The sequence below is a fragment of the Vulpes lagopus genome, chromosome 2 (genome assembly GCF_018345385.1).
Source record: "Vulpes lagopus strain Blue_001 chromosome 2, ASM1834538v1, whole genome shotgun sequence".
Classification (NCBI taxonomy): Eukaryota; Metazoa; Chordata; class Mammalia; order Carnivora; family Canidae; genus Vulpes; species Vulpes lagopus.
The window spans coordinates 49952799-49964869 of NC_054825.1; the positions used below are offsets into that span (position 1 = coordinate 49952799).

General features: G+C 35.7%; 1 protein-coding gene across 7 annotated transcripts in view; it reads right to left on the reverse strand.

Annotated features, from left to right (window-relative positions):
* MAP2K5 (mitogen-activated protein kinase kinase 5) overlaps nt 1-12071 on the reverse strand; it is a 259087-nt gene that overhangs the window by 152070 nt on the left and 94946 nt on the right. For all 7 annotated transcript variants that reach the window (XM_041745524.1, XM_041745523.1, XM_041745522.1 and 4 more), the window contains 2 exons: nt 9329-9397; nt 9126-9207 (listed from right to left, as the gene is read on the reverse strand). In XM_041745524.1, coding sequence (XP_041601458.1) covers nt 9126-9207; nt 9329-9397 — 151 coding nt within the window. The remainder of the gene's footprint in view (nt 1-9125; nt 9208-9328; nt 9398-12071) is intronic.

The window sequence follows — 12071 nt, forward strand, 5'->3', positions numbered from 1 at the left end:
AGACTCTGCTAAAATGTCAATCCCATGACAAAGCCATCCCTGACCATCCTCTGTAGCTCCTCCTCTCCCATAGTCATCCCATAGCATCCCTGCCATGCTTTATGTTCTAACAAGATATCCCTCTCGGAGAGTGTACTGTGTGTTTCTTCTGAGCCTCCCCTTTTAAAATTTAAGTGCTATAATGACAGGAATTAAGTCCCAGGTTTAGAACAGTGTCTATAGGAAAATGCTAAGTATTTGGAAATAAAGGACTAATATGAGATTAAAATAGTGAGAATTTACACTAACGGAACAATCTCAGGGTTGGGAGAAAGTTGTCAAGAAGTTTAACTGCAATGGGAAGGGAAGAGAAGAAATGATAGACAGTGGTACATAGTTTTTACATAGTGGGTACATTTTGCTGTACCAGAGAAAATGAAGAATCAAAAGAGAGAGGGAGATTGATGGAGAGAACTCCACCAAGTGGACGTACATGTGGAGGGACTGACCTTATGCAGCACTTCACCTATAAGGACAATCAGGAAGGGGCACGTGTGGCTAAGCTACAGGTGGAAGCACAAGGAACTGTGAGAGCTCATACCTGAAAGTCTATATTATCTCTGAAGGTGAAAGGAGGAGGTCAGATCTGGAAAAGGGTAATAAAATTTTAGGACAGTTGATGTGGTAAATAGCACAGAGATGAGAACTGGAGAACAAAATATGAAAAGTAGGAAATTTTATTGTTCAGGGACTCATTACATGGAGTAAAGGGAAGTTGCCAAGCAGTAGTTAAAGAGACGGGCTTTAGGCAGCTCAGCCTAGAAAGGAGTTGTCTCAAAAAAGACCGTTATATTTGGGCTGTAAAGTGAATGTTTTAAGGACTTAAAGTATTAAAAATGTGTAATCTTTGGGGCACCTGAGTGGCTCAGTTGGTTAAGTGTCTGACTCTTGGTTTTGGCATAGGTTATGATCTCAGGGTTGTGAGATTGAATCCCACATAGGGCTCTGCGCTCAGTGCAGTGTCTGCTAGAGATTCTCTCTTTCTCATTCTCTCTCCTCCCTTCTTCCCTCTGTTCTTCCTCCTGCTCTCTCTCTCTAATAAATAAATAAAATCTTTTAAGAAATAAAAGGGAACCCTTCAAATTTCAGAGGAAAGTTACTAGGTAGTAACTCAAATCTACATGAAGAAATAAAGTAAACTGATAAAGGTTACTATATAGGTAAATATGAAAGACAGGATAAATGTATTTCCTGTTTATAAGTCTTTTTCTATTTGATTTAAAACAGAACTGCATAAAGCAATAGGTATAAATCTGTGTTAATAAGTACACAACTTATGAAGATGTAACTTATATGACAACAGCACAAAGGAGAGGGAAAGAATGTAGCTATAAAGGAGCAATGCTTTTATATACTTGAAAAAAAGTTGGTATCAATCTGAACTAAATTGTTACAAGTTAAAATGTTAACTATAATCTCTAGGAAATTCAAAAACATAACTCAAAAAATATAGTAAAAGAAACCATATGAGAATATAAGCAATACATTAAAAACTATCTATTTAACATAAAATAAAGCAATAATGGAGAAACAGAGAAAACAGAGAAAAGATATAAGACTTGAAACAAGTAGTAAAATGGCAGATATGAATCCTACCTTGCTAGAAATTATATTAAAGATTTACTTATTATTTTAGAGAAGCAGGGGTAGAGGGAGAAGTAGAGAGAATCTCAAGCAGATTCCATACTGAGTGCAGAGCTTGATGTGGGGCTCCATCTCATGACCCCAAGATCACAACCTGAGCCGAAAGCAAGAGTCAAACACTTAACTGACTTCACCACCCAGGCACTCCTGGTAATTATATTAAATGTAAATGAATTAAACACTGACAGATTGGCAGAATAGATTTAAAAATGACCCAGCTCTATGATGTCTACAAGAGATGCACTTTAGATTCAAAGACTCAAATAGTTTGAAGGCAAAACAATAGTAAAAGATATAACAAGCAAATAAGAATCAACAGGGAGCTGGGATGACTATATGAATATCAGACAAAATAGACTTTTAGATAAATACAGTGACTAGAGATTAACACTTTTTATCCTATTTATTTTTTATTTTATTGTTTTTAAAAAATATTTATTTATTCATGAGAGACAGAAAGAGAGAGATACAGAGAGAGAGAGAGAGAGAGAGAGAGAGGCAGAGACATAGGCAGAGGGAGAAGCAGGCTCTCTGCAGAAGCCTGACGTGGGACTCAATCTCAGACCCTGGGATCACACCCCAAGTCAAAAGCAGATGCTCAACCACTGAGCCACCAGGCGTCCCTATTTATTTTTCATTTTAAAATATTTTATTTCTTTATTTTGACAGAGAGAGTGTAAATAGGGGGAGGAACAGAGGGAGAGGGAGAAGTAGGTTCTCTGCTGAGCAGAGAGCCCGATATGGGGTTGGACCCCAGGACCCTGGGATCATCACCCGAGCCAAAGGCAGATGCTTAAACTGACTGAGCCACTCAGGCATCCCAATAAATGCATTTTATAAGAATAAAAGAGTCAATCCATTGTGAAGATATAACAATTAAAAACACATATGCACCTAACAACAGAATGCCAAAATATGTGAAGTATAAATTGAAGTGAAGGGAGAAATAGACAATCAAAAAATATTACTTGAAGACTTCAACATCCCACTTTCAATAATGAATAGAAGAACACTGAAAATCAATAAGGCAGTAAAATACTTAACACTGTAAATCAACTAGACCTATCAGTCATCTAAAAAACATCTCACCACAAGGGCAGAACCGTCTTCTCAGGTGCAAACGAAACATTCTTTTTTTTTTAATAATAAATTTATTTTTTACTGGTGTTCAATTTGCCAACATACAGAATAACACCCAGTGCTCATCCTGTCAAATGCCCACCTCAGTCCCCACCACCCAGTCACCCCCACCCCCCACCCACCTCCCCACCCACCACCCCTAGTTCGTTTCCCAGAGTTAGGAGTCTTCCATGTTCTGTCTCTCTTTCTGATATTTCCCACTTATTTTTCCTCCTTTCCCCTTTATTCCCTTTCACTATTATTTGTATTCCCAAATGAATGAGACCATATAATGTTTGTCCTTCTCCAATTGACTTATTTCAAACGAAACATTCTCCAGAATACACAGTGTTAGGGCATAAAACAAATCTCAATAAATTTAAAAGGATTGAAGTCATATAAAGTATGTTCTCTGACCTCAAAAGAGTATTAGAAATCAACAACAGAAGGACATTCAATGTGGAAAATGACATATTCCTAACTGAAAATCGGTCAAAAAAGAAATTGCAAGGGATTTCCTTTGTGGGGAATTAGAAAATACTTTAAAACAAATGAAAATGAAACACAATGTGTCAGAACTTCTAGGATGTAGTTAAAGCAGTGCTTCAAGGGAAATGTATAAGCTGCAAATGCCTTCATTAGATAAGATCTCATATCAGTATCATAACTTTCCACCTTAAAAAAATTAGAAAAAGAAGAGCAAGAAGGTAGTAGAAGAAATAAATGAGTATTAGAGAAGAGATAAATGACATAATAGAAAAATAGAGAAAAATCAAAGAAACCAAAAGTTGGTTCTTTGAAAAAGACAAACTGACCAACTTTTAGCTACACCAAGAAAAAAAGAGAAAAGATCAAATTACTAAAATCTGGAATGAAAGAGAGAAAATACAACTTTACAGAAATAAAAATGATTACAAAAGAATACTAGGAACAACTGTATATTAGCAAATTAGAAAATTTAGATGCAACAGCAAATTTTAGAAAGCCACAAACTATCAAAACTGACTCAAGAAGAAATAGACGTTCTGAATACCTATAATTAGTAAAAAAATTGATTGGTAATCAAAAAACTACTTAGAAATATTATTCAGTCTTAAAAAGGAAAAAAAAATCTGACACATACAACAGCATGGAATGAACTTGAGGACATTATACAAAGTGAAACATGCCAGTCCCCAAGAGACAAATACTGTATGATTCCACGTTATTTATTTATTTATTTATTTATTTATTTATTTATTTTACTTTTTATGTATGATTCCACTTTAATGAAGTACCCAGAATCATCCAATTCACACAAACAAAAAGCAAATGTTGGTTGCGAGGGGCTGGGGGTAGGAAGCAGTGAGGAGTTACTGGTTTAATGGATACAGAGTCTTAGTTTTGCAAGATGCAAAGAGTTCTGGAGATAGATGATGGCAGTTATTTAACACACTTAAAGAATGGTTAATGTGGTAAATGTTATATGTCTTATACTTCAATTAAAAAAAATACTATTAAGAAAAACAGTCTAATGTTCACTATTCTTCGAATCCTACTTGGCTGCATAAGAATGGGCCTTGAGCCTAAAACACCTGCTTACCAACAGATAAAGAGCCCATATAGCATATGCTGGGCTGGGTTTACCTCCCTGTTTTGGGATATTTTTCCCTGTTTCAGGCTCCATGTGTACTCCTTTGTCCTGCATAAGCATTTCTGACACCACAGGAGTGGGGGCGGGTGGAGGATCCTTTTGGTGCAGCACAAGGAGTGTGTGTAGGTCAAAGGCCCTGCAAACACTGTCAGGAAGGACTTGCTGTTGGCCACAAGGAAATGACACTCACTACCAAAATTAATCTTTCTATGTCTCTCTTTTTTTTTTTTAATGTGAGTAAAGCACTGGTAAATCCAGTACTTCACAGTACTATGTTTTCCTAGGCAACTCCATACTCAGATGCAGTGGGCAGAAGTGCTTGGACTTCTGATAATCAGCAACAGAGGACACTTGACCATAAAAACTACTCACAAACAAAACCCAGAACCAAATGGCTTCACTGGTGAATTCTAACAAATGTTTAAAGAAGAATTAACATTAATCCTTCACAAATTCTTTAAAAACTAGAAGAGGATAAAACACTTTCCAACTCCCTCTTTGAGGACAGAATTATCATGACACCAAAATCAGACAATGACATTATAAGAAAAGAATACTGTAGATCAATATTCCTTAAGTATATAAAGGTAGGGGTGCCTGGGTGGCTCAGTTAAGTGTCTGTCTTCGGCTCAGGTCATGATCCCTGGGGTCCTGGGATCCAGCCCCATATTGGGCTCTCTCCTAGGCAGGGAGCCTGCTTCTCCCTCTCCCTCTGCCTACCACTCCCCCTTCCTGTGCACTCTCTCTCTCTCTGTCAAATAAATAAATATATTTTTAAAAAGGATATAAATATAAAAATTAAAAAATATACAGCAAATTGAACCCAGCAACATATATAAAGGATTATACGTTATGTCCAAGTGGAATTATCTCAGCAATACAAGATGGGTTCAACATGCAAAAATCAATTAATGCAATACACCATAATTATGGGATAGTGGTTTTAAAAAGCATGATCATTTCTTTTTTAAAAAGGATTTATTTATTTGAGAGGAGAGAGGGAGAGTGTGCACACACATACACATGGGGGGGCAAAGGAAGAAGGAGAGAATCTTTTTTTTTTTTAAGATTTTTATTTATTCATGAGAGAAAAAGAGAGAGAGAGAGAGAGAGAGAGAGAGAGAGAGAGAGAGAGAAAGGGCAGAGACACAGGCGGAAGGAGAAGCAGGCCCATGCAGGGAGCAAGACATGGGACTCGATCCTCGGTCTCCAGGATCAGGCCCTGGACTGAAGGTGGCGCTAAACCACTGAGCCACATAGGCTGCCCAGAGGGAGAGAATCTTAAGCAGACTCAGCACTGAGAATGGAGCCTGATGTGGGGTTCAATCTCACAACCCTGAGATCATGACCTTAGCTGATATCAAGAATTGGATGCTTAACCAACTGGCCCACCCAGGTGCCCTACATGATCATTTCAATAAATACAGAAAAACCAATTGACAAAATCTAATGTCTTTTCAATATAAAAATATTCAATAAGCTTGGAAGAGGAGACTTTCATAACCTGATAAAGGCCATCTACTAAAAACTCACAGCTAAAACCACACTTAATGGTGAAAGACTAAAAGCTTTCCTTCTAGGATCAGGAGCAAAAGAAAGATGTCTGCTTTTACCACTTCTATTTGACATCGTAGCCAGGATAATCAAGCAAGGAAGAGAAAAAGCATCCAGACTGGAAAGAAAGAAGTAAAACTAGATCTATTTGCAGATGGCATGATCTATATAGAAAACCCTAAGGAATTTAAAAAAATCTATTAGGGTTAAGAAACAAGTTTAGAAAGGTAGCAGGATACAAGATCAATATACAAAAATCATTGATATATCTATACACTAACAATGAACAATTCAAAAATGAAATTAAAAGTTCAATTTACAATAGAATAAAAAAATATTTAGGAATAAATTTAACAAAAGAAATGTAAAACTTGAACACTGAGACCTATATAACATCACTGAAAAAAATTAAAGAGGATATAAATAAATAGAAAGATACTATGTCTTCATGGAGTGGAAGACTTAATATTGTTAGGTTGGCAATACTCCCCAGTTTGATGAATAAATTCACTGGAATCTGTACCAAAATCCTAGCTTGATTTTTTTGGTGTGTAAATTTTTGGCAAGCTGATTATAAAATTCATATGAAAATGCAAGGAACCCAGAATGGCCAAAATAATCTTGAGAAAGAATAAAGTTGGAGTACTCACGCTTAATTTTTTTTTTTTTTACTCATGCTTAATTAAAAATCTTATTACAAAGCTAAAATAATCTAGAATAATAAGGTAAAAGCAAGCAAGCACAGTCTGGTACTGCCACAAGGATGGGCAAATAGATCAATGGAATAGAATCAAGAGCCCAGAAATGCATTTCATGGTCAATAGATTTGTGACAAGAGGGCCAAGAAAATTCAATGGAAAAGAATAATCTTTTTAACAAATGGTGCTAGGACAACTGGATATTCACATGTAAAAGAATAGATGTGGATTCTGTATCATATACAAAAATTAACTCAAAATGGATAAAAAAAACTTAAGTGTAAGTGAAAATTATAAAACTCTTAGAAGAAAACAGGTGTACATTTTTATGACTTTGGATTATAATTTCTTATATACAGTATCTAAAACATAAATAACCAAAGAAAAGACAGATGAACTGAACTTCACCAAATTTTACAACTTTTGTGCTTCAAAGGACACTATCAAGAAAATGAAAAGACAACTCACAGAATGGAAGAAAATATTTGCAAATCATACATTTGATAAGAGTGTAGTATCCAGAATATTAAAAGAATTCTTTCAACTCAACAATAAAAACACAAGTAATCCATGTAAAGACAAGGATTTGAATACACATTTCTCCAAGGAAGAGATACACATGGCCAATAAGCACATGGAAATATTGTCCATGTCATTAGTCATTAGAAAATCTAAATCAAAACTAAAGAGATACCATTTTTCACCAGGCTATAATAAAAAGACACACAATAACAAGTGTTGGCAAAGATGTGGAGGAATTGGAACCCTCTGTTACTGCAGCCTTGAAGGCAACCTGGTGTGAAATAGAATGTAACAGTTTGGCAGTTCCTCAAAAAAAAATAGAGTTACCATATAACCCAGTAATTTAACTCCTAGATATATACACTCAAGAGAACTTATAACATATGTCCACACAAAAACTTGTACACAAACACACAGAGCAGCATTATTCACAACAGCCCAAAAGTGGAAACACTTAAATGCCCATCAACTAATGAATGAATGAAGGAAATGTGGTACGTCCACACAATGGATTATCATTTGGCCATAGAAAGGAATGAAGGACTGATACATGCTACAACGTGGATAAATCTTAAGAATGTTATGTTAAGGGGCAGCCTGAGTGGCTCAGGGATTTAACGCTGACTTCAGCCCAGTGCGTGATGTGATCCTGGAAACCCAGGATCAAGTCCCACATTGGGCTCCAAGCATGGAGCCTGCTTCTCCCTCTGCCTGTGTCTCTGCCTGTCTCTCTTTCTGTGTCTCTCATGAATGAATGAATGAATGAATAAATAAATAAATAAATAAAATCTTAAAAAAAAAGAACATTATGTTAAGTATAAGAAGCTAGACACAAAGGCCACACATGATTCCACTTACATAAAAAGTCCAAGATAAGGAAATCTAGAGGGAGAAAATAGTTTAGTTGTTGCCACAGACTAGGGGAGAGAATAGTGGCTAAGGAGTTGGTTTCTGGGATGATGAAAATATTTTGGAATTAGTGATGATGAGGTTGCACAACCTTGTGAATATACTCAAAACCACTGAATTGTATATTAAAATGGTGAATTTTATGGTGATTAAATATGCCATCTCAATAAATACATATTTTAATGAAGCTGAATTTAGAACATATGATATACCTTATTATAGTATCAAGGTACCAACACTGGCTTGTTAAAAAGTCTTGCAAGGCATGAACTAGGTGATTCAGTAATATACTGAGAATCCCCCAAATGAACTAAATATATAAAAAAATGTTGAGTTTTAAGGGGCTAGACATTGAAAAACTGAATATGTAAAATCTAAAGATGGCTTTGATTTAAAATGGGTAAATAACAATGGTGATATCATTTCAGGAATAGGGTACCAGGAAATCAGCATTTTGCCAAAATCTTCAGATCAAGAAAGAGTTACCAACATAGAAATGAATGAAAAATACATATGAAAGGAAACGGCTGGAGTCCAAAGAAAACTAAACACATCTTGGCTAAACAGCTGTGTTGAAAAACAATTTCTTATCTTGCAATTAAGAACCGATTTCTTTCTAAAAGACACAGGACATTGGGTTAATAGATTTCTTTAAAAGAAAATCTGTTTTGGCTATTGAAACATTAAAAGAACAGAACATCTGTTTTGCAAGTAAAGACAGATTGTATGGAAGAATCAAATATCAAACCACCGATTAGACCAGCATTTAATCTGTTCTATTTAAATTTTCAATAAAAGTAAATGAAATTACATTCTTGAAATTATAGCTCAGCTCTAAATATTTAACACCAGGAACCTCTAACACTGAGATGTTTTAGAGTATAAAGGAGGTCATTATTGGTATATTTTAATTATTTTTAATTCTATATGACATTTATATCAGAACCAGGTTTAAAGCACTCTACCTCCCAAATCATTTTTAAAGTATTATAATAGGGAAAACTCACCATCCATGAATTCTGTACATATTGAAATCCTGTTTTCTACGAAAAACGCACCATAAAACCCTATGATATATGATGAATCACACTGTAACAAAAATAAGACAAAAATAGTTAAAAAAAAAAACCAAAAAACAAAAAACAAAAAACTGTCAGCCAATACCATAAGATGCTTTATGGGGGAAAAAAAAAGACCAAGAAAAAATTACCTTATAAAGAATTTCCAATTCAGACATAATTTGTTTCTGAAGTTCCAGTGTAATATCTAGTAGTATGACCTAAATACAGAAAGGAATCAACATTCACATATATATTCACCTTTAAATTAAATATAACTATACTCACCATGAAATTTAAAAAGGAAAAAATATGGTGTTTCCTCTATTCATTGCCCCTTGCTCCTCTCCACTACTATAACCCCCAGGAATAAAACTGTACCCACATCTGCCTAACCCTTTGTATTGGGGGAGGTGGTATGGAAGTGATTGATGGGACCAAGGAAAAAGCCAGGTCTCAAAGGTCAGTATTAATGGCTTTAAAAGTCAGTTAAGTTATAACACCCTTAATTTATATACCCTATTTTGGCCACATTGGTTATTTCCAGAAAACGGAGAAAGGAATGACCCTGAAACCATTAAAAGAAAAATTGTCTTGTTCAAATACTAGGTGATAAGCAGAGAGGATGATGAGTAAAAATGATATTTAAGGTGGGCTTTTTAGTTAATAGAGTTTTAAAAATATAGTATCTGTTTATATTCTTCAAAATCATGTTTCTTTGCTAATAGTATAATAAAATGCTGGAGCTTGAAGGAACCACAGAAATTATTTCATCTAATTTTCTTGTTTTATTATTTAAAAAAAAATTTTTTTTATTGGAGTTCAGTTTGCCAACATTTAGCATAACACCCAGTGCTCATCCCGCCTAATTTTCTTGTTTTAAAGGAGGAAACCAAGGTACTGAGAAGCCACACAGTCTGGCAATGTCAGGGTCCCTCCCTGACTCCCAGGACGCCTCTTAGAATGTCCCGGTGGTTTATGGTTTTCCTTAAAGTACCAACCACTGAGAAAGACTCATAACATGGAAATGTAAAATAATTTACAAACTTAGAATAAATTCTAATTTATTTCAAACACTTGTTTCTTAAGAAAGGAGACCATCAATTGTTCAAATTTTACTGAACAGTTCAGTGAAGCCAATTCAAGGGAAATTGTTTTTACTTAAAAAAGACAGTGTTGAGAATAAAATAGGTGAAAGATAATTTTTAAGATTTGTGGCAGAGTTTCTGACTCTAGACATTTCTAGATAAAAACCTAACATTCATGGATACAATAGTGCAGTTATACACTATCCAACACTGAAACACATTTTGTATTACAACTGGAGAATATATATACTCATACTGGAAAATTACCATAAATTATGAATTGCAAACTGCTGATAGAGTAAGAAAAGAAGAGGATAATTCTAAGACACACATTTTACAGTACTGACATTCATTTGAGGGAGGGAGAAGTGAGGGGGGAAAAAGGCACGGCCAGTTTCTATCAAGAGTTTTTGCTTTAGGGTTATTTATAAAAGCTCTCACTAAACCAGATTGTAAGTGTAATACAAAACTGCCGAGAAACATTTAAACATTTCTCCTGATCAATAGTTGTTTGCCAACAATAATCACTTACATTTTTGTTCCTGTATAAAACTTAGTGACAAAATGAATTCATCTAGTGTGTTTCAATTCCAGGCCACAAAATATTGAAACAATTCACACCACTATGTCAAGGGGATATACAGGGACTCTCACTCCAAAAAACTAAAAGGAATGAACTTATTATTACCTTAGAGCAGTGATCCTCAAACCCGGCCTCATATTATAATTACTTTTATATAAAAGTATTTATACCAATACATGAAGGTACTTTAAACAAATCCTGGTGCACTGGTCTTACCCCAGAAGAATGGAATCAATCTTTGGTTGGGATCACATCACATTTTATTATTCTTCAAAAACTCTCCACCTGATTTCTAACGCACAGTAACGTTGAGAACCACTTATCCAAGGTTTCAAAAATGCCATTTATTCAGTATTCTGTATGACTACTAAGATATACAGTATCTTCAGGCCCCCAATCCAGAAATGACAGGATCCACATGATTAGCCAACACTTTGCTATTAACCCCAAATTACTGGCTGTAAACATATCATTCCCTTGATCCCTTGATTCCCTTGATGGGCACCTTAATTAGGTGCCCATGGTCTAGCATAACATTAAAATTCTAGCACGACATTGAGAGAATTCCTCCACAATCTAGTTATTCCATCTCCTTTTTCCACTACTCCCCACCACAAACCCAATTCTCACGTGAAGCCAGGTGATTTGAAAGGCAGCTATGCTCACCACTGTACCACCAATGCAAAAACTAGGTGCTTTTGTACTGGTGGTCCACACACACACATCCTGTGCTTTCCCCACTTTCAGTCTTTGCTCTTGACGTTCCCTCCACTTGAGGTGTGCTTCCCTACTCCACCCCACCCACCCCACAGTTACTAATTATAAAACCTTTTTTATCTTCTGGACCCAGCTTGAATGCCACCACTACCTCCATGAAGCCAGCCCCAAACCCTCCATTAGAATTTACCTCTAGCTCCAGTCCTTGGTATTTCTCCTTATTACATTATGCCTTGGCATTCATGCCTATCTCCTAACACCACAAGCCTAGAGAGTAAAGTGGTTGTAAGCCCCTGAGGGCAAAGACTGAGCTTTGGGCATCTTCCTCTCTCGTCCCCTTCCCCCTACACCCAGTACCCAGCACAGGGTCTTACTTACAGCAGCGCCCATTAAGAGATGTGGAATTTAATTAAAGTACTCCTTACAACCATAATCCTCTAAATAAGAAGCTGTTTCTAGACAGGAAGGAGGTGGATTGTTTGATTTCTTCAATTGAATTTAAAACTG